At 55.3% G+C, this 25,777-nt stretch overlaps 2 protein-coding genes across 2 annotated transcripts; one reads left to right on the forward strand and one right to left on the reverse strand.

Moving 5' to 3' along the window:
* Window positions 1–10,823: 10,823 nt before the first annotated feature.
* Window positions 10,824–11,597, reverse strand: LOC309817665 (melanoma-associated antigen 8-like; the record flags this gene model as incomplete). The annotated part of the gene is made up of 1 exon (XM_082646929.1): window positions 10,824–11,597. One exon carries the CDS (start codon window positions 11,595–11,597, stop codon window positions 10,824–10,826), a length of 774 nt encoding a protein of 257 aa, XP_082503055.1.
* A 5,400-nt stretch (window positions 11,598–16,997) lies between these two features.
* LOC309817666 (melanoma-associated antigen 8-like) lies at window positions 16,998–17,771 on the forward strand (the record flags this gene model as incomplete). The annotated part of the gene is made up of 1 exon (XM_082646930.1): window positions 16,998–17,771. One exon carries the CDS (start codon window positions 16,998–17,000, stop codon window positions 17,769–17,771), a length of 774 nt encoding a protein of 257 aa, XP_082503056.1.
* Window positions 17,772–25,777: the final 8,006 nt, after the last annotated feature.

Raw genomic sequence — 25,777 nt, forward strand, 5'->3', positions numbered from 1 at the left:
GTCTAAGGCGCTCCCTTCCAGCCCTTCTTCCATCTCCCTCCTTCCACAGGTGTCTTACATTCACTGTGGTCTGAAGGCTCTTCCTGCCTACCCCCCTTTATCTTTCTCAATAAATCTTTTGCACTTTCTAACTCCATATTGGCTTCCTGGCGGACCTGAACTGACACATCTCATTTGAGGCTAGAGAGTACTCCTCTTCTTTCATGGTGAAGGTAGGAGAAAAGCCAAAACACTCTTTCCTCCTAAAAATTTCCTTCGAAATATTTTATCTTCTCTTAACTAGCGTTGATGGGGTGGTGCTTGCTGAAGTGGCTTTGCCATGTTTTAGTTTGAGGGATTTGGGAGCTGCTCACACGCAACAAGCTTTACTGGGTTGCGTGTGCTCCGTAGCGTGAGACCATCCAGAGGCTTATGGGTGGGCTAAGGAAGCGCCACCCAGAAGGAGAGGAGGGTAGGGTAACTGTTACGGCACTCAGCAGCACGGCGGGGGGTCTCCAGGCCAGAGAGTTCTGAAGGGCAGCAGTGGCTTGGCGTCTTATCAATGACCAGCGGATGTGGGGTAAGGTGTCCTGGGAATTGCAAGGCAGGCAGGCCCTAATTGACTAATAATCTGCTGGCTTGGGCTATTTTAAAAATAATTTAATGTGTAAAAACTGGAGTTTGGCACCAGTGGGATTTTGAGCTAATGAATCTCAGCCCGCAATGAAGAAATAGAAAAGTGAGGGGCCAATACACAGAGGCCATCTGAGGCTGATTTATATAACAAGCATTTCGATGTATTTCTGTTGAGAACGGAGACCGTGCAGGGACTTGGCACCTCCTGTCCTCAGGTTTGGGCTAAAGCCCTGAGGAGATGGGCAACATTCCATTTAACATCCTGTTATGCATTTAATAAATATGTATTCAATAAGTATGTATATAGCTGTGCTCCGCCCCAGGTGCTGGAGGTGCAATGGACAGCGACACCACTCATGGTTCCTGTCACCATGGAGCTTTGAACTGCGGGAGGAATTGCACAAATACACATGTAATCATTATGTTAAGTGCTTGAGAAAGGCAAGTACTACGAGACTGCTACAGAGTGTGTTAGGAACTTAAGTTAGATGGAGGCAGGAGCGCCACTTGAGCTGCCCTTGGTGAAGGGACATGGATGCTGAGACCTGAAGGATGAGTAGGAGTTGGCCAGGCAAAGAGTGAGGGAGGTTGTGCTCAGGCAAAAAGAACAGAGTATGCAGTGGGCACAAAAGTGACCTCTACCTCAGCCACCCACTTCTGCTGTCACTTTCCAGGCTTTGTCATCTCCTGTAACTGCCCCCACCTTGATAATCAGTGATTCAAGCATCCCCGCTGTGGTCATTTTCCGACCTCTTCAGGGCCTTCAGGCATTGCCTTTCTCTGTCTCTACCTGTCAGCCATCTCCTTTTTCACTTAATCTTTATTTAAATGACTTTACTCAGGTATAATTAAAATGCACATATTTAAAGTGTACAGTTTGATAAAGCTTTCTCATACCCTTTTTTTTTTCTTTCTTGCGGTACGCGGGCCTCTCACTGTTGTGGCCTCTCCCTCTGCGGAGCACAGGCTCCGGACGCGCAGGCTCAGCGGCCACGGCTCACGGGCCCAGCCGCTCCGCGGCATGTGGGAACTTCCCGGACCCGGGCACGAACCCGTGTCCCCTGCATCGGCAGGCGGACTCTCAACCACTGCGCCACCAGGGAAGCCCTTCTCATACCCTTTTGAAGTCCCTCCCTCCTGTATCCTGCAACCTTGCTAAACTCACTTATTACTTCTAGCAGCTTTTTCTTGGTAGATTCTATGAGATTTTTCTACACAGAAAATGTTGTCTTCAGATAACAGCAGTTTTCTTTTCTAATAATGAATACCTTTTATTTCTTTTTCTTAACATGAGACAGAACTCTTCTCTGTCTTAGAAAGGCTTTCTGCTTAGCTCCTTAGCTTCTGACTCAGTCCTCTATCTCTTCTTCGTCATTGCAATCTTGGCTCCTTAAATCTCCAATTTTGTGTCTCCAGACCCGTGAGACCACTGAAAGCTGTGCTGGTTTTTTGGTCCCCAGATATATCCATCTACCTGGATGAAGCCTGAATTCTCAGCCTCCTTCACTGCCCTAGAATTGGCAAATGTCCCCAGAGGAGAAGCAGCTGCAAAATACCAGTGTACCTTCCCATGGTTCTCCTTCTCCTGCACGGTGGCCCTTTAAGTTCTGATCACTTCAGGAGGTCTCCAGTGGTTCAAACTGATCTTTTTCGTCATATTTTTAAAAATTGTTTTTGCTATTTAGAATGTTATTATTATTAAATATTGCATATATACAAAAGAAAGATAATGTATCGTGTACATTAACAGTCCAAGGAATAGTAGAAAACCAAACGCCCATGAATCTGTAACAGAGAAGAACAAACCTAACTCCATATTCGATCTATTCCTTTAGCTCTAATCTCTGTGCTTAGTCATGCTGGCTCTGAACCTTTGTCTCTTCAATCAGTAAAAGAACATTGCCTATAGCCTGAAATATACAATAGTCTTTTCTCAAGGCTCTGCCTCCCAGGCTTAACCTTTAAAGCCATAACACTTTCATTCATATAGACATAAAAACTTATAGAACAGAAAATAAAATTTGTCTTATTGAAGGTTTACAGGAACTTCGTGACCTGACCTACCTGGACACCTGCGAGAACAAGGGACTATCACGTCCTCTCTGAGGTCTGGCCAGCACCGAGAGGTCTGCAACAGCCAGCCACCCCCCCTCCCCTTTTAGTATAAAAGGAGCCTGAATTCTAACCTGGGTAAAATGGTTCTTTGGGATATGAATCTGCGATCTTCTCAGTCTGCTGGCCTTCTGAATAAAGTCGCTGTTCCTTGCCTCAGCGCCTTGTGTCTCCATTTATTGGCCTGTCATGTGCCGAATAGTACGGGCTTGGGCTCGGTAACAAACCCACCATGAAGGTAAGCTTTAGGACAGAGCCCCCGACCCTCCTCACTTATATTCAGTCCCGGTCCACCCTCATGCAACTATTCTACATTATTGTTATTTTTAAAAATTCATTTAAAATGAGATATAATTGATGTATAACTGTGTAAGTTTAAGGCGTACAATGTGTTGACTTCATACATTCATATGTTGCAATGTGTTACCACCTTAGGGTTAGCTAACATGTCTGTCACATCACATAATTTTCATTTATTTTTTGTGGTGGGGACACGTCATGTTTTAATGGGATTTTCCTGTTGTTCTCTATAGGAGCGTTTGTCTGCCAAAAACTACCCTGTCGTACCCATAAGCAGAAGTCAAATCAATCAAATCATGACACCTTCAATGGTTCTCAAATTTTACCACCTGTTCTCATCTCTTCTACCACCATGTAGTCCAAGTTATGACCATATATCCCCTATACTAGTCCAATAGCCTCCTAAATTGATCTTGTATCCACTTTGCCTCCTTCTTATGCATTCCTCATATAGCAGCCAGAATTATTTTTAAAAAACAAATCATATTATGTTACTTCCATGCTCAAAACCCTTCAATTCTTCCTACTGCTTTCTTAGCATAAAATGAAAAACATTTTTAATCACAATAAATGGCATTGGCTGAGTTGTGATAATGCTCAATGTACCAGGCACAGTATCGTTTGATTTTCATAGTAATGCAAATGATTATTTCCCTTGTTTATACCAATGAGTAAGTAGAAATCTATAAAGCTGAATTTAATTGGTTAAGGACACAGTTAGAAGTGGTGAAGCTGGAATTCCAAGCCAGGCCTTTTCAGCTCTAATGTACGTGTTTGAAACAGTTTAGATATATAGATACCTGACTTCTTCAGGGCAGGCAGGTAGACTGGAGACCCAGGGAAGAGTTAATGTTACAGCTTGAGTCCGCACGCAGTCTGCAGGCAGAATTTCTTGCTCTTTGAGGGACTTCAGTCTTTTCTCTTAAGACCTTCAACTCTTTGGATGCAGTGCACTCAGATTATGGAAAATAATCAGCTTTATTTATAGCCACTGATTCAAATGTCAATCACATCTAAAAATACCTTCACAGCAACATCTAGAGACATGTGTAACCAAGCAACTGGGCAGTACAGCCCAGCCAAGTTGGCACATAAAATCGCCCACCATACTACCTGACTGTATTTTCATTGTAAAGAATTCAAACAGTGGGAAGTATAGAGAAGAAACACTGAGAGTCACACTCCCACCTCTGTCCCCTTTACCTCCACAGAGATGAACACTGTCAACCTCTCAGTGAACATCCTTCCGGAGCGCTGCCTATTCCTTTAACATTCATACATATAAATATATAAATATATATATATATATATAAAATTTGGTTTATTTTATTTAAATGGGATCATTCTATAAGTATTGTTTGTGTCTTGTTTTCCCTCTTGATTGGTAAGTCACATATATTTATCTTTTATTTTTTTACTTAGACAAACAAAACATTTAGCGCTTACAATATTAGGTGATACAATTGAGTGAAAAGCAAAAGTCCATCTTTGACCCCCTTCCTGAACCTCGCTCTCTTCCTCAAAGGTAAACGCTGTTATCGTTTGGTGTGTACACATGCAAACTTTGGACACAATATTACACACGGAGCTGAAGATGACAGAGTGTGACCCTGCATCCCCTTCCTGTGCTCTATTCTTCCCCATCTTTACCCCTGCATAACTTATGTCAAGAATGGCATGTTATGACATTGAGATTATGTCATGAGACAAAGTCTATATTAATAAGAGAGAAGGTTGTTTGTCTTGCAAGTGTGACACTATGAAGCATATGAAAAGTTTAAGACTATTCCTATGGAGGACTGTCAGTGGCTGACGGCTGTAAGCATCACCCTTTCCCTTCAAACTTGGGGCCAGGAGCTATTAGGTCCCAGGTTGGGGGATGGGTATATAAAGGTCAAGAATAATTTTTCAACCAGAAAGCCAAGACTTTGTTTTACTGTGTGGATTTTTTACACAATTATCTGCAGGAAGTTTCCAACAGAAGATATCAGGGGAAGGGAGCATTTTGAGATGGGGAGTTTATCCTGGGTTATCAGGATGGACCTTAAATCCAATCACAACTGTCCTTATAAGACAGAAGCAGAGGAGATCTCTCTCTCTCTCTCTCTCTCTCTCTCTCTCTCTCTGTCTCTCTCGCTCTCTCTCTGTCTCTCTCTCTCTCTCTCACACACACACACACACACACATACAGAAGAGGAGAAGGTGATGTGAAGCAGCACAAAGAGATTGGAAGATGCTGACCTTGAAGTGATGCAGACACAAGCCAAGGAATGCTGGCAGCCAACAGAAGCTGGAAGAGGCAAAGAAGAATTCTACTCTAGAGCCTCCAGAGGTAGCTCAGCCCTGTCAACCTTGGATTCAGCTCAGTGATAATAATTTTGAATTTCTGGCCTCCAGAACTGTGATAGAATAAATTTCTGTTGTTTTATACCACCCAGTTTGTGGTAATTTGTTAGAGCAGCCATAGAAAACTCATACAGGACCAAGTCTAACTGTTTGAGTGTCAGCCACAACTTCCACACACACCTAGTGTGCCAGTGCTAAATGTCAGATGGTCACAGAGGAGGCAGGAGCTTTGGAGAGGCAACTGCCAACATGCTTGGATGCCCAGGCTCCAGCGGTAGGAACAAGGCATAAAGATTTTGACCTTGGGGATCTCCCTGTGACTGAGGAATGGACAGAGAAATTAAAGGGGAATCTGAGGACTTGGATCAATGTTTACGCCCCTGTGAGTGGTTTGTGAGGTAGACAAACGCAGGCAGCAGTGAGTAGAGTTACAGGGTCCTCATTCTTTAAGCGAGCACTCTAGGGGAGAGGCTTGGTCAGAGGCCAATGATTCGAGGGACCATATTAATAAATTCTTAATTAATTAGTGGCACTTTGGCAGAATCTTAAAGCTGTAATGAATCTGCCATCACCGTGGTGCACAAGAAATCTAGGGGACATGGGATGGCTATGCATGGCAGGATGCTGGGAAAATGGAGACAGAGACTGACTGGAGATCAGGATGCCCTAGACCACGTCAGAGGCCGCCTATGGTTGTACGTAAGGTTCAGGGGAAAGGGGGAAGACATAGAAATAGTCACTGCTATTTGTACTCTGTTTAATGCCCTTTAAATCAATCTTATGAACTTTAAAGCAACCAGATAATAATAATAACTTTAGAAAGACAAATGGCCAAGATTGCTCTGAATGAATATTCCCTTGTTAGTTCTGGATTTGACAAAGTAACTTTCCCCAAACCTTTAAACACTGGCTACAAAACTAATCAAACACTCCTAAGCATTTAAGGAAAATTACCTGTATATCGGACTGTCTTTACTGTTTCAAATACCCTTAAAAGCCTGGAGGAGAGAAGCTTTAACTGTCAGGCTCACAGAGACAGGGGGCTAGATTCCAAGTCTGTGACCGCACTAGGACCTCCCACCAGCAGAGGGCAGTGGTCCAGACAGCGCGGCCTCTTGACTGGCCGAGGGGGGAAGGCTCTGAGAAGTGATGGGGATGCTGCTAAGCCTGCTGCAGCCCCTCACAAGCCTGAACGGCTCAGGAAGTGCTTTCCCCACAGTATGCTGGGGAACAGAAGGTGTTTCTCCACGATTCCTGCAGGGAACACGTGTGTGCGGTACACATACCGTCCAAATGGGGGCGGATCACAAGCAGTCCGGATGTCCCAACCAGAGTTAACGTGGGCTGGCCGAGGCAGCTCTGGGGAGCTGCTCTGGGCGGCGATGGATTCAGCCAGGTTATAACGCTCTGGAACAGTTTTTTCCCATTGAGAACACTCAAGGAGGAAGGCAAGATCCGATGGAGCACTGCAGCTGGAGAGGCGTGGGGGCGGAAGGAGCGGAGACACGCAGTACAGGGAGCTCTCCACATCCCAAGGGAAGAAGTTGTATTCCTTTTTCCTTTGTTTCTCTTTTGGGAAATCCTGTTAGTGCTCTTTTCCTCACGGTTTCCACTTCTTTGTCTTCCTGGGAGAGTTACTCAGTGTTAACTTTCAGCTATCTAATTTAGTCATCAATGGTATCATTCCTTCTATTGGAATATTTTATTTTATTTTATTTATTTTTGGCTGCATTGGGTCTTCATTGCTGCGCTGCACTTCCTCTAGTTGCCACTAGCGGGGGCTACTCTTCCTTGCGGTGCGCGGGCTTCTCCTTGCAGTGGCTTCTCTTGTTGTGAAGCGCGGGCTCTAGGCGCTCAGGCTTCAGTAGTAGCAACACGCGGGCTCAGTAGTTATGGCACGCGGGCCCTAGAGCATGCAGGCCTCAGTAGTTGTGGTGTGCAGACCCTAGAGTACGCAGGCTTAAGTAGTTGTGGCGTGCAGGCTCAGTAGTTATGGCACACGGTAGCTTAGTTGCTCCGCAGCATGTGGGATCTTCCTGGACCAGGGATTGAACCCGTGTCCCCTGCATTGGGAGGCAGATTATTAACCACTGAGCCACTAGGGAACCAGAATATTTTCTTAATTCAGGCAACAGAAGTTTTAAATTTCAAGAATTCCCATGACTTCTTTTCAAATTAGCCTCTAGTATTCTCCAGGTTAGTTAGATACGTCCCTAGTCTGTGGTTAGTGGCAACAAAGACACTGCACCCAGAAGGCTTCTGGAGTGAGCATTGACATTTGCAACAACCTGTAGGAGACTCCCTGATTTGACATTGCAACCCATGCAGGGATAGGGCACTAAAGCTGTCACTGCACAGAATGGACAGCTAATGGTGTTGGTGCGTTTAAGATTTTAGTTCTTTGACTAGCCTGTCCAGGGCCTAGAAGCTGTCTGGGCTGGCTACCTATTAGCTTCAAGGGCCCAAATACCTGTGGCCATAGAACCTCAATACTTAATTTGCAAAGTGAACAAACATGCTCAAAGTGAAATCTTTTGGAGGCTAACCAGGTCTGGAACTTTCAGACTTGCCTGAGGAAATACTGTTTTGTCCTCCCCCGAGCACACTCAGCGCCAGGGGCTCTCGCTTCTCGTACCCCAGACGCAGAGCCCACCCGTCTTGCCCCCGCCCACCCGGGAGCCGGAGCCCCCTAACTGCCACGAGCGTCCTCCCCCCCACCCCACGCCCCGCCCCGGCGGGAGCTCCCCTAACGCCTACCGCACCCGCGCCCGGGAGTCCTCCCCATCGACCCCCGCCTCAGCCTTCCTCCCGCCACACGCAGCAGCCGCTAGCCCGCCCCTCCCGTCTCGGCCCCGGGGGTGGGGCCCGCCCGTCCCGTCCCGTCCCGTCCTCCCCACCCCCGCAGCCAGTCGTCCTCTCCTCTGGCCCCCAAGGCCGGCCCCACCCGACCAGCAGGAAGCCCTCCGCTCAGGCCCCCCCCACGCTTAGCCATTAGCCCCACCCTCTGCACCCCGACTCCAGAACGCCCCCCACCAGCCACCCCGGAAGCCAGCGGTCCTCCCCTCTGACCCGCTCACTGGGGGACCCTTCCCTCAGCCCCCCTTCAGCCCGCTACCCTCCGCCGCCGCTCCCCCACTCCCAACCGAGCAGCCCGTAGCCCTCCCCCGACCTCCACTCCTTCCCGGGGCCCCCGGTACCTGCGGAGTCCAGCCCCCGGCAAAGCCCCCGCCTGTCTCCTGACTCGCTCTGACTCTGTGGATGGCTCCGGAGTCCCGCTCACGAGGGGCTGAAGAGCTCGTCTCAGCAGAGCAGCCAGGAACTGTGCCGCCGACTGTCCCAGGCACTCTGTGCGAACGCCACGTGGGCTTCCGGGTGCTCCCGGAAGCCCCAGGAAGATGAGGGAGAAAGTTCTAGACGTCTCTTTACCGAGAAACTGGTTGGATCAGAAGAGCACGTGAGGAGGCGCTCTGCTACGGAAGCAGCAGTAGCCATGCGCACTGAGGGCCTGAGGTCCCAAGGCTTGGCGCCTCCGGAAGCAAAAGACACGCCCATTGGCCTTCCACCAATAGGAAGGCCTCCTGCGAGGCTGCGGAGTTGGGGGAGCGAACTTGGCGATGCAGAGCCCGTTGTGGCAAGTACGTCCATTTGTCTTTACAGGTGGTTTTCTACTGTGATTGATAATGTCATAAACCTATTCTTATTTCTTTGGTTTGTTTTAACTTTTGAATTTTATTTTATGTATTTTTTTATACAGCAGGTTCTTATGAGTTACCCATTTTATACCTATTAGCGTACATATGTCAATCCCAATCTCCCAATTCATCACACCCCCCGCCCGCCCCCACCATTTTCTCACCTTGGTGCCCATATGTTTGTGCTCTACGTCTGTGTCTCTATTTCTGCCCTGCAAACCGGTTCATCTGTACCATTTATCTAGGTTCCACATATGTGCATTAATACACGATATTTGTTTCTCTCTTTCTGACTTCCTTCACTCTGTATGACAGTCTCTAGATCCATCCACATCTCTACAAATGACCCAATTTCGTTCCTTTGTACGGCTGAGTAATAAATAATAGTAATAAAGCTCTTCTTCACATGGACTGGTTTCTTGTCTAGCTGTATCAACTAGCCATCTTCTCACATGGCACAAGAGGATGAGGCAGCCGTCTGGGGCCTCTTTTATAAGGGAGGTAATCTCATTCATGAGGGCTCCCCCCTCATGGGCTAATCACTTCCCAGGGCCCCACCTCCAAATGCCATCGCTTTGGGGGTTAGAATTTAACAGGTGAATGAGGGGGAGAGGTTTACAAATATTCAGTCCATAGCAGTGTCTGTCCAACTATTGTTGCTCCTATGTTCCCTTTTTCCTGCTGAGATAATCAAGGTTTTCATTTACATTTTAACTTCTCTACTGCCTTTTTAGGCAATTATCAGTTTTTGCTAAAACTTTACAATTCACCTATGAAATGGAAAAAAGCGCTCACCATCTCTGGGTCTGCAAAGTGCCTACCTTACCCTCTCCCTGGAGAGGTGTCCCATGGGTGCTGAGCAGGAATCGGACTCTGGACCCCCGCCCTCACCCGCAGCAGTCCTTTCCCTCCATTGCCCACAGCAGAGGCCAGACTCAGATGAAACGTTCAGGGAAATTTACTAAGAGAAACATTGACTGAAACCATTGAACAGAGGGCATGATAACACAGAGAGGAACGTGTAACAGCCACCAGAGTCCGGGGGTCACGGCCCCCCCCAGGGTCCTCAAAAAGGTGCCTCCGCTACACCCCACCCGGCGGCCCTCCATCCCCCCACTGCCTCCCTTCCTGAGGGCCCTGCGGGTGGTGTCTCGCCAGGAAGGTGGGTGCCGGCAATGCCCGCTCCCCCAGGTCAGCCACTCCCCCTCTGGCCCACATGCTTGGGGCCTGGCCCTGCCCTATGGCTGGAACAGGAAAGTCCCACAGCAGGGTACCCACCACTGAGCGGACGACGGGGTGTCCCGAGAAACAACGTGGTGGCCTTCAGTTGTACTGCTAATTACTTTCACATTTCCAAGTAAACTCCTATTCCAATGCCATGTTATCTTGTTCACCATCACAAAATAATATGGGAATCTTACAATTTGTTTTACACAATTGCAAAACTCTTGTCATTGAACTGAAATAGTGCAAATACATGTGTGATTAATGTCATTTGCAAACTTAGATACTGAAGCTTATTAAGCCTTCTCTTAAATGGAACAATATTTGAAAAATTCCTAAAGAAAACACAGATGATATTCCATGTCATCTTACACAAGAGGAACCCAAAGATGCTACACACCATGTTCCCCCCACTCGCAGGGGCCCTCGCTACTTGGAAACTCGACCGCTCTCTCTTCAAACTCAGAGTGAAGGACCAGCCTCACTTGCTACCAGTGAACTTGGGCCTGGAAGGAGCCTGGCTGCTGCTCTGGCTCAGGCTCCCTCTTCCTCGTCGCTCACACCCCCTGCACACAGGGATGGGAAGGACCTGGGATCCAAGCTACTGACTCTGAGCAGATGCTCCAGGACCTGCCACTTGCTGGTCTCCGCGTAGGCCCGGGGACCCCACAGGAACTCGTAGCGGGCAGGGTCGCTGTGGGGCACCTGCCAGTACTTCAGGTAGCCCGTCTGCACCCACACTTCGGTGAGCAGCTCCCTCCCGCCACAAAACCCCAGGGTGTCTAGCTTTCCCCACACCTCCTCCTCAGGGACGCGGTCACCGAACAGGGTGACCATGGTCAGGACCAGCAAAGGGAGGCTGGCCTCGGGCGTGCACTGCCAGTCGCTCAGCACTGCATCCCAGGTGAGGCCCAGGGTGGGGACCAGGACGTAGGTGCGCTCGCGGGGGTCCACCTCCTTCACGGCCAAGCCAAACGCCAGCTGCAGGCACTCGCAAACGAGGCGGAGGACCACGGGGAAGTGGTCCCGATGCTCCCGGAGGACCGTACTCAGCATCTCCGCCTCGGAGGTCGGCTCCCCGGTACGAAACTTGACGAGCAGGAACCCCACCAGGTCAGCCATCAGCGCAACAAGTGCCTCGCGGGACAAGGGCTCGGCATAGGCGGAGAAGGAGGGGGCGCCAGGGGAGGCGGAGGACGAGGGGGATGCGGCCTCCTCCCCCGCAGCCCCCAGCAGCGGCGCCTCCACCGGACCCTGGGCCGGGACTGGGGCCTCAAGGTCGGCCTCAGGCTGGCGGAGCTCACTCATCTCGACCGGGGGCCTGATCACTGGGGTCGGGCCGCCCACGGGAGTGTGGGCAGGGGACCTCGTACCTGGGGTAGAGAGGGGGTGTGAGCGGCCTCGGCGGAGAAAGGCACCCTGGGCAGCCCTGACAAAGGCCACTTACAGGTCTCGTCTCAAGGGCTGCCCTCGGGCCTCACAGGGGCGCTCCTCCCGGGTGGCCTGTCCCCTGCCAACCTGAAGAAGGAAGTGAGGGGGCTCCTCAGGGTGCAGCCAGCACGGCCCCAGGTTCTGGGGCTGACAGGGCGGTGGGGTGACTTGGGTGTTGTGGGGTCCCCTCTGTTCTGGGAGGGGGAGCCCCTGGGTACACACTCAGGGCACGCACCTCCCCTTGGCTCCTGGCGCTGCCTGGGCCTCCTCTGCTCTGTGCCCTGAGGACACGGTCCTCAGACCTGGGCCTTCGCCTCCCGGGTCCTGGAGCCCCTGGAAGAGGAATGGAGGGCGCACCTCTTGTGTACACTGTGGCACAGCTCTGGGCCTCGGTGCTGGTAGGAGGATTGGGCCGGACTCTGTGAGGTCCCCCCAGTTCTGAGTTCTGGGGTGGGTGGTCCCCTCGGGGTCGCTCGTCGTGCTCACTGTTCCCCTTAAGGGCCTGGACCCTCCCCTTTGCAGGCCGGAGGGGAAACTCAGAACAGGACCCCGAATCTGAACAGAAAGCAGTGAGGGGGCCCCACAGGTGGCCGCACCTGCCCAGGGCCTCCCGAGGGTCCTAGGATGGGGAGATGCTGGGTCCTCACCTCCTCCTCACATCCTGCCTGGCCTCCCAGCGCTGACCACAGGGGCAGGTTTCTGTTGAGGCCCCTGTTCCAGGGCTGGGGGTCTGCTCAGTCCTCCCTCGGGGTCCTGGGAGTCCACCCTCTGGACCTGAAGGCTCACCCCTCACACCAAACACCTGACCTCCTGAGGACCCCGACCCAGAGGTCAGGAGACATCTCATCTGCTGACCGTGCTCTGGCGCCTCCAAGGCCCCCGCGGAAGGGCAAAGGATCCCTCCCTGTGTTGGGGTCTAACGTCCTCAGTCCTTCCTTCCTCGCGTGCAGGCTGGACTCTGGGCAGGACCTGGGATTGTCCCGTCTGCCAGTGTGAGTCCCTGCTCCTTATACCAGGTCTCCAGTCTCTCCGAGACCCTGACGTCAGGACGTCAGGACAGGCCTACCGTGCTCATCCCGCCCCGGGGCCTTAGTCCACCAGGGACCTGACATTTTACCCTCTGCCCTCATGCGACCCCACCCCTTATCCCAGGTCCCCAGCTTCTCTGAGACCCGGAAGTCAGGAAGTGCTGCACGTGCTCATCCCGTCCTATGACCTCAAGGGGCCAACTCTGTTCTGGGGTCCACGTTTTCCTCAGTCCTCCCTCAGGCCCCTCACCTTGACTCCACGCAGGACCTGGGATTCTAGCCATAGCACACCTGAGAGCGGACGCTTATACCTGTTCCGAAGCCTCTCTGAGACCTGGATACGTAAGTGAGGACTCGCTGCCAAGTGCTCATTCTGCCCCAGGGCCTCCCAGGGCTGAAGGCAGGGAAGGGTATAAGGGTGAGGATCTGACAGAGACTGTGGAGCGGGTATAAGGGGCGGGGTCTCAGGCGGCCACAGGAGAGAATCCAGGTCCTGCACAGAGTCAAGGTGAGGGCCCTGAGGGAGGACTGAGGGGAGCCTGGACCCCAGAACAGAGTTGGCCCTGGGAGGCCATAGGGCGGAATGAGCACGTGCACTTCCTGACATCCGGGTCTCAGAGACGCTGGGGAGGGGAGTATGGGGCGGGGTCTCAGAGAGGCTAGGGAGGGGGTATAAGGGTCGGGGTGTCTGGTGGGCACGGGAGAGAATCCCAGGTCCTCCGTGGAGTCAAGGTGAGGGCCCTGAGGGAGGACTGAGGGGAACCTGGACCCCAGAACACAGTTGGCCCTGGGAGGCCAAAGGGCGGGATGAGCACATGCACTTCCTGACATCCGGGTCTCAGAGACGCTGGGGAGGGGAGTACGGGGCGGGGTCTCAGAGAGGCTAGGGAGGGGGTATAAGGGTCGGGGTGTCTCGTGGGCACGGGAGAGAATCCCAGGTCCTTCGTTGAGTCAAGGTGAGTGCCCTGAGGGAGGACTGAGGGGAGCTGGACCCCAGAACAGAGTTGGCCCTGGGAGGCCATAGGGCAGAATGAGCAGGTACAGAACTTCCTGACATCCGGGTCTCAGAGACGGTGGCGAGGGGAGCACGGGGCGGGGTCTCAGAGAGGCTAGGGAGGGGGTATAAGGGTCGGGGTGTCTGTTGGGCACGGGAGAGAATCCCAGGTCCTCTGTGGAGTCAAGGTGAGGGCCCTGAGGGAGGACTGAGGGGAGCCTGGACCCCAGAACAGAGTTGGCCCTGGGAGGCCAAAGGGCGGGATGAGCACGTGCACCACTTCCTGACATCCGGGTCTCAGAGACGCTGGGGAGGGGAGTACGGGGCGGGGTCTCAGAGAGGCTGGGGTGGCGGTATAAGGGTCGGGGTGTCTGGTAGGCACGGGAGAGAATCCCAGGTCCTCCGTGGAGTCAAGGTGAGTGCCCTGTGGGAGGACTGAGGAGATCCTGGACCCCACAACAGAGTTGGCCCTGGGAGGCCATAGGGCGGGATGAGCACGTGCAGCACTTCCTGACATCCGGGTCTCAGAGACGCTGGGGAGGGGAGTACTGGGCGGGGTCTCAGAGAGGCTAGGGAGGGGGTATAAGGGTTGGGGTGTCTGGTGGGCACGGAAGAGAATCCCAGGTCCTCCGTGGAGTCAAGGTGAGGGCCCTGAGGGAGGACTGAGGAGAGCCCGGACCGCAGAACAGAGTTGGCCTTGGGAGGCCATAGGGCGGGATGAGCACGCGCAGCACTTCCTGACATCCGGGTCTCAGAGACGCTGGGGAGGGGGAGCACGGGGCGGAGTCTCAGAGAGGCTAGGGAGGGGGTATAAGGGTCGGGGTGTCTGGTAGGCACGGGAGAGAATCCCAGGTCCTCCGTGGAGTCAAGGTGAGGGCCCTGAGGGAAGACTTAACAGAGCCTGGACCGCAGAACAGAGTTGGTCCTGGGAGGCCATAGGGCAGAATGAGCACGTGCAGCACTTCCTGACATCCGGGTCTCAGACACGCTGGGGAGGGGAGTACGGGGCGGGGTCTCAGAGAGGCTGGGAAGGGGGTATAAGGGGCGGGGTGTCTCGTGGGCACGGGAGAGAATTCCAGCTCTTTCGTTGAGTGAAGGTGAGTGCCCTGAGGGAGTACTGAGGGGAGCCTGGAGCCCAGAACAGAGTTGGCCCTGGGAGGCCATAGGGCGGAATGAGCACGTGCAACACTTCCTGACATCCTGGTCTCAGAGACGCTGCGTAGGGGGAGCATGGGGCGGGGTATCAGAGAGGCTAGGGAGGGGATATAAGGGTCGGGGTGTCTGTTGGGCACGGGAGAGAATCCCAGGTCCTCCGTGGAGTCAAGGTGAGGGCCCTGAGGGAGGACTGAGGGGAACCTGGATCCCAGGACCGAGTTGGCCCTTCCAGCCATAGGGCGGGATGAACAGGTGCAGCACTTCCTGACATCCGGGTCTCAGACACCCTGGAGAGGGGGAGCACGGGGCGGGGTATCAGAGAGGCTGCAGAGGGGGTATAAGGGTCGGGGTGTCTCGTGGGCACGGGAGAGAATTCCAGCTCTTTCGTTGAGTGAAGGTGAGTGCCCTGAGGGAGGACTGAGGGGAGCCTGGAGCCCAGAACAGAGTTGGCCCTGGGAGGCCATAGGGCGGGATGAGCACGTGCACTTCCTGACATCCGGGTCTCAGAGACGCTGGGGAGGGGGAGCACGGGGCGGGGTCTCAGACAGGCTGGGGAGGCAGTTTAAGGGTCGGGGTGTCTGGTGGGCACTGCGGAGAATCCCAGGTCCTGTGTGGAGTCAAGGTGAGGGCCCTGAGGGAGTACTGAGGGCAGCCTGCAACCCAGAACTGAGTTGGCCCTGGGAGGCCGCCACGTGCAGCACTTCCTGACATCCGGGTCTCAGAGAAGCTGGGGACCTGGGATAAGGGGCGGGGTCTCATGAGGGCAGAGGGTAAAATGTCAGGTCCCTGGTGGACTAAGGTTAGGGCCCTTAGGCAGGACTGAGGGGACCCTGAGGGAGGACAAAAGGGACCCACCATATCACCGCCCTTGCAGGTGGCCGTGGGAGGCCCCGGGGTGGGATGAGCACGGTAGGCCTGTCCTGACGTCCTGACGTCAGGGTCTCGGAGAGACTGGAGACCTGGTATAAGGAGCAGGGACTCACACTGGCAGACGGGACAATCCCAGGTCCTGCCCAGAGTCCAGCCTGCACGCGAGGAAGGAAGGACTGAGGACGTTAGACCCCGACACAGGGAGGGATCCTTTGCCCATCCACGGGGGCCTTGGAGGCGCCAGAGCACGGTCAGCAGATGAGATGTTTCCTGACCTCTGGGTCGGGGTCCTCAGGACGTCAGGTGTTTGGTGTGAGGGGTGAGCCTTCAAGTCCGCAGAGGGTGGACTCCCAGGACCCCGAGGGAGGACTGAGCAGACCCCCAGCCCTGGAACAGGGGCCTCAACAGAAACCTGCCCCTGTGGTCAGCGCTGGGAGGCCAGGCAGGATGTGAGGAGGAGGTGAGGACCCAGCATCTCCCCATCCTAGGACCCTCGGGAGGCCCTGGGCAGGTGCGGCCACCTGTGGGGCCCCCTCACTGCTTTCTGTTCAGATTCGGGGTCCTGTTCTGAGTTTCCCCTCCGGCCTGCAAAGGGGAGGGTCCAGGCCCTTAAGGGGAACAGTGAGCACGACGAGCGACCCCGAGGGGACCACCCACCCCAGAACTCAGAACTGGGGGGACCTCACAGAGTCCGGCCCAATCCTCCTACCAGCACCGAGGCCCAGAGCTGTGCCACAGTGTACACAAGAGGTGCGCCCTCCATTCCTCTTCCAGGGGCTCCAGGACCCGGGAGGCGAAGGCCCAGGTCTGAGGACCGTGTCCTCAGGGCACAGAGCAGAGGAGGCCCAGGCAGCGCCAGGAGCCAAGGGGAGGTGCGTGCCCTGAGTGTGTACCCAGGGGCTCCCCCTCCCAGAACAGAGGGGACCCCACAACACCCAAGTCACCCCACCGCCCTGTCAGCCCCAGAACCTGGGGCCGTGCTGGCTGCACCCTGAGGAGCCCCCTCACTTCCTTCTTCAGGTTGGCAGGGGACAGGCCACCCGGGAGGAGCGCCCCTGTGAGGCCCGAGGGCAGCCCTTGAGACGAGACCTGTAAGTGGCCTTTGTCAGGGCTGCCCAGGGTGCCTTTCTCCGCCGAGGCCGCTCACACCCCCTCTCTACCCCAGGTACGAGGTCCCCTGCCCACACTCCCGTGGGCGGCCCGACCCCAGTGATCAGGCCCCCGGTCGAGATGAGTGAGCTCCGCCAGCCTGAGGCCGACCTTGAGGCCCCAGTCCCGGCCCAGGGTCCGGTGGAGGCGCCGCTGCTGGGGGCTGCGGGGGAGGAGGCCGCATCCCCCTCGTCCTCCGCCTCCCCTGGCGCCCCCTCCTTCTCCGCCTATGCCGAGCCCTTGTCCCGCGAGGCACTTGTTGCGCTGATGGCTGACCTGGTGGGGTTCCTGCTCGTCAAGTTTCGTACCGGGGAGCCGACCTCCGAGGCGGAGATGCTGAGTACGGTCGTCCGGGAGCATCGGGACCACTTCCCCGTGGTCTTCCGCCTCGTTTGCGAGTGCCTGCAGCTGCTGTTTGGCGTGGACGTGAAGGTCGTGGACCCCCGCCAGCGCACCTACGTCCTGGTCCCCACCCTGGGCCTCACCTGGGATGCAGTGCTGAGCGACTGGCAGTGCACGCCCGAGGCCAGCCTCCCTTTGCTGGTCCTGACCATGGTCACCCTGTTCGGTGACCGCGTCCCTGAGGAGGAGGTGTGGGGAAAGCTAGACACCCTGGGGTTTTGTGGCGGGAGGGAGCTGCTCACCGAAGTGTGGGTGCAGACGGGCTACCTGAAGTACCGGCAGGTGCCCCACAGCGACCCTGCCCGCTACGAGTTCCTGTGGGGTCCCCGGGCCTACGCGGAGGCCAGCAAGTGGCAGGTCCTGCAGCATCTGCTCAGGAGCAATAGCATGGCTCCCAGGTTCTTCCCATCCGTGTCTGCAGGGAGTGTGAGCGATGAGGAAGAGGGAGCCTGAGCCAGTGCAGCAGCCAGTCCCACGTCCAGCAGCTTCTCCCGTGGGGCAGGAAGGGGGGCTGCTCCTTCACTCTGAGTTTGAAGAGGGAGCGGTCAGCCTTCTAAGCAGTGAGAGCCGGGCGAGTTGGGGGAAGCCGGTGTGCAGCATTTTGGGTTCCTGTTGTGTATGTTGACATGGACTTCCATGTCGTTTTCTTTAGGAATTTTTCAAATGTTGGTTCTTTGAATAGAAGACTAAACAAGCTTCAGTGTCTAACTTTGTGTATGACGTTAATCCCACAGGTATTTGCACTAATTTAGTTCAAGAACAAGAGTTTTGCTGTTTTGTAAGAGAGGTTGGGAAATCTCCCAGTTCGTTTTGTGACCGTGTACAAGATAACAGGGAATTGGAATCAGAACTGCTCTGGAAATGTGGAAGTCCTTAGCAGTGATATAGATGGGGGAAGAAATAGAAAAATAAAAGCCATTGTTGTTCCAATTCTTGCTTCCCTGTCTTGTCTGTCATTCTGTAAATAAAACGAACTATCTCTGTTGAGTTGGATTTGCACGGGTATTTTAAGAAAGTAGGAGAAGGTTCATCTGCGTCAATAAGCCCCCTGCCCACCGGCTTGTTTATTCCGCAGACCTCCACGGAGCCTCTGCTCTCCGGAAGGGCCTGTGTTAGTAGCGGGAACGCTAGGAAAAGCAGGACACACCCACACCTAGAGTGATGGTCTAGGAGCCACTGTCACATGAGGAAGGTGGTGAGACGTCCCCTAAGTCCCACAGAATAAGACAACATGGGACGAGGCGGTGGGGCTCCAGGAGCGAGCCCTGGAGTGTTAAGTGCCCCGAGCCAGGGCACTTCGGGCCTTTGGGAAGTGGGGGTTCCTTCTGTGGGAGGTGATGGTGATGAAGCTGGGTGGTGGCAGCAGCCAGACATGCAGAGGGTGTGTCTTGGGTTGCAGGGGAAAGTCTGAAATGGGACATTGCTGTGAGATGTCCTTCTGGGTCGTGGATAAAGCCGAGAGAAATCTCGCCCTGGGGCAGGAAGGAAGGGGTGCTGGCTCTTGTTGCATTGCAGTGGGCCACAGTGAAGAGGTAGGTGTTTCATAGCCGCCATCTGCAAGGATTTCCAGAGAAATGAGGGTCTTGCTCTTTGAAGCCCTGCTCGGTATTCCCGGGGCTGGCCCTCCTCTCCCTGCCCTGGGGGAGCCAATTACCAACTGTATGGAAACGACCATTTTAGTCACCTGGAGTTTACTTTGGCCACTTGTGAGCAAGGTCTAGATTTCAGTGGGATGAAATGAATGAAAATAGGGGGTTGGAAAGAAGAGAGGCTGCCGAAGTGGAAAGGAGTGGCCGTGCGACTGGAATCCTGGGAGCTTTGCGTGAGCTGCACCCAGCTGGGGAAATCACCACCCTTCCCTCCATGCCGACAGACACACACACACACATCCAAATTGAATAATATATCCTCCAGGAGTAAAACACACAGAACAGCAATTTTGACTGGTTTTCTATTCCGTTTCCTATGGAGCTGCAAATTCTCTGAGATGTCATGAAAAGAAAGCAATTTCCAGAGGGGAGAAGGACAGAGTCTGGGATCAGAATAAGACTAGAAATAAGTCCTAGCCACTAAGAAGCAACGTCCGCCAGTGTCCCCGCGTTCAGGCAGGTGCAGAAATACGGCGGCATCAGAGACCCACAGGTTTGGGCTGTGACCTGGCATCGAAAGGAAGGGGCAACTTCTGGGCCTAATGGGATTGGGAGGTCACTGCAGTGGGAGGTGCAGACGGCGCCGGGGGCTAAAGAGGCAGCCCTCCCTGCTGAGCGCCGTACGACAACGTGAACATTACGTGGGATCCTGGATTTGAAGCACCTGCCATATAGCAGGTGGGCACTTGGAAAAGGTGGAGAATTTCAGGGCCAATGGAACCTGCTCAGACACTCCTGCCGGAAAAGAAGGGGATTTTGTCATCACAAATGGTAAGCGCTGCTTTTGTTGAGCCTCTACTAGGCAGTGTGGCATTGGAGAGCCGTCAGGTGCTCGTCCCCATCTTGTCTTCCTCTCTTCCCCGCACAAGTGGGGACACAGCACTGCCAGAGTCCTCTTCACTTAGGAGGGGTCATGTGATGACCCTTTGCCACTGAATTCTGAGCAGAAGCATTTTTGTCACGGCCATCTGTATCGAAGGCACACCGGGGTCGGGGGTTAGTCCTCAAACCTCAGACACAGACCACTGTGTTTCCTCCCCCAGGGTCTTAAGTCCTGCACCTTTGACCCTTAGATGTGAGATGCCAGACTCTGTGCCTTTAAGGCCCTGGGCAGGGTTGGAGGTGTTCCAGAGAGAGGCTGCCCCACAGGGAGCTGGCGGAGGGCATTTCCCTCAAGCAACCCGCACCCTTCGGTCCCTGAGCTGCACCCATCCGTCCCCGCGGGGCTGTGCTGAGTCTCTGTCAGGAGGGCAGCCGCCAGCTGCCGAACGGCCCCGTTGGGGTTGGGGGCGTCCTCGTGGGGCCCAGCCCCGAGTCCCCCTCAGGGGTGACCGTGCTGCCCACAGCGCCCACTCTCTCCGGAACCTGGCCTCGGTCTGCACAGCCTGGCTTTTGCCCTGCCTGTCCCCCGACTAGGAGCCGCTTAGGCCCCGGTCCTGATGACCTCGTGCATGTATGTTTATCTGAAAGTCCCAGAGAAGCATCCCCCCTCGAACAATATCACGGTTCGGGTGGAGCTGGCAGGACGTGATGTAGGCACTCGGCGAGTCTCCTCGTGGCTGGTAAGTGATAATCATTGCCGCGTGGATGTGGGGCGAATCTCTGTGCTTCCGACTTACTTTGAAATCATTCCCTACGTAATGCCCAAATGTTTGAGTACGCTGATGGCCTTCTGAATGTGACCGTGAGGTTTTGGTTTTTGAGCCTGAGTGCGAGAGGCACAGGCGTGTCCTGTCAGCCACCCGCAGAGCCGGCTAGGACTCTGGTGTCCCCGCTCAGGGTGTTTGAGCAGAGGGACAGGCTGTAGCAGATGGCAGGGGTGGTCCCCAGGACGCTCCCCCAGGCCCCAGCCACCTGCAGACCCGCATGAGGGTTTGGAAAGGAGCCAGGCAGGAGAGGGCTTTGGGGTCCCGGTGATGCAGGCTGTGAAGAGGGTCAGCCGCCCCAGAGAGGTGGAAGGAACAGCACCCACCAGATCCCATCTGACCTGCCCTGGGCTGGCCGGGGGAGGCAGGTGGGAGCAGATGCCGCTGCCGGTGAGCTGCAGCCCTGGACCCCAGCAGGAAATGGGTGCTCTTGGGACAACGGGTGCTCCAGGACCAGAGCACCGTGGGGACCTCCCGGGGGAAAGCAGGGATTCCTAGTGCCCGTTCGTGCAGTGAACTGACTGATGGGGGACAGTGCTAGCCCAGGGACGGCCGTGGCAGGCAGCGCAGCAGCGCAGCAGCGGCCGGGACACGCCAAGAGCGCCCCAGGGACATTCAGGGAGACACTTTTCAGGGGGACAGCAGCGCCCTCCCCAGTAGACTCTGGACGAGCACACACCACCCCGGCACACAGCCAGTCCTGACCAGGGCGGGGCAGGGCACACGGGAGCTGCTGCCCATCAGCGGGAAGCTCTGACGTTCTCTACGTGCGCTGAGCCTGCCCCCTGAGGGGCTGGTGTGAGTTGTCTCAGCCGTGGCCCTGTTTCCCGAGAAGCCCCCATTCCCCAGCCCCAGCTAAAGTCTGCTCTGAGCTCCAGCCTCCTTGGCAAAGGGCTGACCTCCCGCCTGGCTCTCGCCTACCCTCCTCTGTGGCAAATATCGCCGGCTGCTGCTTTAGGGGCCTTTGTGAGCAAGTGCGGGGGCCCGGGCCTGGGCCTGTGCCTGTCCGTGGTCCCTGAGCTGGGGCTGGGCACAGGGATAGGGCTGGGTTGGTGGCGGGATGCAGGGTGTGAAGCCAAGTGACATTCACAAGACAGCAGCAGGGTGTAAAGCCACGTGTGAGCAAGCATCCAGGAGGAGGGGCATCCGCAGGGCCCTGAAGGGCACAGACACTCACGCCCCGTGGGGATGCGGAGAGTCCTCCAGCCCGGCGGTCCCCGTGCTTTGCATGCAGGCTTGCCGCCTGCCTGACAGCCAGTGTGCCCAGGGAAGTGAGCCTGCAGGAGAACGTGGGGCCACCACGCCGCTGGGACAGAAGGGAGCAGAGTGGGCAGTGGAAGGAGAGAGCAGGGCCCAAGCCTGAGCATAGGAGCCGCCTTCAGAGGGCCGTGCCTCGGACCCCCACGTCCGGGACCCTTCTCCATCCTCACGCCCTCAGTCCTAGACCCTCACCCTCCTCCCTGGCCCTCGTGTCCCTTTCACGAGAGATGGTGACCTGATGGGGCTGGGGAGGCCACGTGGGCAGAATCCAGTGTCAGGCTCTCATGGGCACTAATGCCTGGCTTCCCTGTGTTTTCTCCATTATGTGGCCTGAGGCGTCAGGTAGTAGGACCCCGTGGAGGACAGCTGAATCCCCCTTGACTGTTGGGGAGACAGGTCAGGCCAGTGCGGGGATGGGTCTTTGCACGCATATGATGCTTAGCTTGAATAAGAGTCCTTCTAGTGACAAGCTGATCAAATCATGGAGACTCCCTATGCCTCGATTTCTCCATCTGTAAAATGGGCCTCCTAACAGTACCAGGCAAAAGCATTGGTGTGGGTTTCCCCATGATGTGACCTGCTTGTAAAAAGCCTGTGCAAATGAAGTGGTCGGTGGCTGTAGCTCTTGTTACTGAGTGTGTAAGAAGGATGCGCCCTCCCCCATGTTGTGAGGATTCCCGACCAGTGCACGTCTTGGGATCCCCGCGTACGTGGATTAGCGCAGTTTTTCTTTTCTCGTGAACATTTGTTGTCAGAATGCTTGGGCTCGCCTTCCTCGTCTTCTCGCTTGTCCCCGTTCAAGATGAGGCGGTTGATCTGAGGTGTCGCCTCCATTGGAACACGGGTGTTTGCAGCTTTAGGTCCCAAGTGCCTCTTTGGCCGCGTGCCATAAGTCCTGGGGGCTTTGGTATGTGTTTTCTTCATTTCAAAGTATTTTCTAGTTTCCCTTGTGATGTCTTGTACGTTCCCTGGGCTATTGTTATGGACTGAACTGCGTCCCCCCAAAATTTGCATGTTGAAGCCCCAATCCCCTAGAACCTCAGAATGTCACTGTGACTGGAGTTAGTGGTTCTTAGGTTGAAATGAGGCCATTAGGATGAGGTCTAATCCAAGATGGCTGGTGCCCTTGAGGGAAGAGCGGATCAGCACACGCAAGGAGAGAAGGCAGGGGCTGGGGGTGCGTGCACAGAGGGTGACCACGTGAGGGGCGGTAAGAGCACGGCCACCTGCAACCAAGGAGACCGGCCGCAGTACAAGCCACCCCTGCTGGACCCTCCCTCTCGGCCTCCTGGTCGGAACCACCGTGAGAATCTGTGTCTGCTGTTTCAGCCCCTCATCCTGTGCTGTGGGATTTGGCATCGTCCCAGACTAATGCGGTTATTTGGGGACGCACGGCTCAATTTCCCTCTCTTTGCAGATTTCCCACATTTCCTTCTGTTATTGAGGTCTAATTTCACTCTATTTTGGCCAGAGGACATACTTTGTATGATTTCAGCCCTTTTGTTTGTATCCCCTTAAGTTTACTGAGGGATGCTGTGTGGCCTGACGCGTGGAGTACCCTGGAGAACGTTCTAGGTACACTTGACGAGCACGTGTCTACTCTGTTCTTGGGGCTAATAATCTACACATGTCATGAGACCTAGTCTTTGTACAGTGCTGTTCAAATCTGTGATTCCCGTACTGCGGTGCTGTCTGGTCGCTGTACCCATAATGAAAGCAGGCTGTGTTAGTCTGCTTAGAGCTGCCATAGCCAAGTCCCACAGAGGAGGTGGCTAAAACTACAGAAATGTACTGGGTCCCAGTCCTGGTGGCTAGAAGTCCAACCTCAACTTGCTGGAAAGTGCAGTTTCAGGTGAGGGAAGGCGTCTGTTCCTGGCTCGCAGACACCTGGTTTTCTCTTGGTCCCTCACTTGGCTGATTCTCTGAACAGGTTGTGGGGGAGAAGGGAGGCAGGGAGAGAGAGTTGGGGGGGAGAGAAATGGAGGCAGAGAGAGGGTGGGAGGGTGGAAGAGAGGCTGAGGGAGGGAGGGTGGGAGGGAGGAAGAGAGGGCGAGGGAGGGAGAGAGAGAAAGGGAGGGGGGCGAGGGAGGGAAAGAGAGAGGGGGAGAAAGGTAGGGGGAGAGAGAGAGAGAGAGAGGGAGGATGGGAGGGAGAAAGAGAGGGCGAGGGAGGGAGAGAGGGAGGGAGATCTTCGGTGTCTCTTCCTCTTTTCCAAAGGACACCGCTCTTGTCGGACTAGGGTCCCACCCTTGTGACCTCATTTAACCTTACTGACTTCCCCAAGGGTGCTATCTCCAAATACATGCACCTTGGGATTAGCACTGCAACAGGTGGACTTAATGGTTGGGGTGGGAGCTGGGGGATCCATTTGAATCCATCACAGGGGGGACCGAAGTCTCCCACTTCTACTGTAGACCGGTTTCTTCCGTCCCTTCTGTCCATTTTTGCATCGTTCATTTAGGGCGCTGCTGTTGGGCTGCTCAAGAGACCCCCCTGACGTGCACTAGCTGTTGCATTGTGACAGACGGGAGCGGCAGATGGGACCACCCCTCACCCGGGCAGACCCGGGGCTCCTCTGGCTGCTGGTGCTTGGATCATTCCTGGTACCTTGGGTCTACTTCCCCTCCTCCCCCAACCCACCTTTTTTTTTCTTTTCTGTGTTTCTGGCCACCCCACAAGGCTTGGGGGATCTTAGATCCCCGACCAGGGATTGAACCCGGGCCACCGCAGTGAAAGCATAGAGTCCTAACCCCTGGAACTCCAGGCAATTCCCGCTCCCCGCCCCCTCCTTAGCAGTGTTTGGGAGGGGATGTCGCCCTATCGCTGTGACAGCCACAGAGTCCTGGCCAGGTCCCCCGGCCCATACCCCACACGTGGAGGCAGCAACTGTGAGCTGGGGGTGCGCCCTGGCCTTCAGTGCTCTGTACACATCACTGGGCGCTGACCACAAGGACTCGCGGTATAAGCGCGACACCCCAGCGCCCAGAGGGTGGTGGAGCATGGCGCCCTTGAAGTGTTTAGCTCGAAAGGCAAGGAAAAGAGAACCAGGAAAATGTCTCCAGACGCAGGACCCGCAGTGAAAAGCAAACCTCAATCCTGCTGTCCAGACACCACAGAGCACCCCGAAACTGAACACCCGCAGGCCCCTGCCAGGGACCGTCACCTCCACACCTGTGCGTCTCAGGACAGTAAGGGCTCTTTTCAGGCCTCTGACCAGGGGAGGCCTGAGCTCTTCTCATCTGTCAAATCAAGACCCTGCTGGACACGATGCCCCCGCAACTGTGAAGCCGCGGGTGCCAGGGCCTTCCTTGTGCTTGTCCAGACCTTCAAGGGTCTTTCTAGTGGGTGGGCACAGAGCGTCTGAGGGGCTTCACTGGCTAGCTGCTAGGTGCCCGCACTGTGCCGGGGGTGGGCTGTCACCTGTCATCGTTTCCTGCTGAGGGGACTCAACTGCTCAGCCACGCCCAGGACGGAGGCGCCAAACACGTGTTGGGTGGAACATCGCTCTCATGTCCCCGTGCTCTTTACTGCCCTGCAAGGTTCTGGCCGCGTTACCACCTCCGTGTGTCTGCAGGGTCTGCCTGGTCAGGGTCCTCTGTGGGCCTGCCTGGAGGGGTCGGGTATTCCAGGAAACAGCGGGAGCCCATGCAGCAGCAGCAAAGGGGCTCAGGGGCCGACGGATCAAGGTCAGGGAGGCGGCAGGCCTGGCGGCCACCTCGGGCATCCAGGATGCGCAAGAGGCAGCAGCGCGGCCCCCGGGAGCTGCGCAGGGGGGGGAAGGCTGAGGACTTGGGGGGGGTGCGGCGGCCAGGCCCGGCACGGGCCAGGGAGGACTCATCTGGGCGGGAGGCCAGGCGCAGCAGAGCCAGGGGACCTCGGCTGACTGGGCCACCCCTGCCAGGAC

Source organism: Grampus griseus (genome assembly GCF_964374135.1).
Source record: "Grampus griseus genome assembly, chromosome: X".
Classification (NCBI taxonomy): Eukaryota; Metazoa; Chordata; class Mammalia; order Artiodactyla; family Delphinidae; genus Grampus; species Grampus griseus.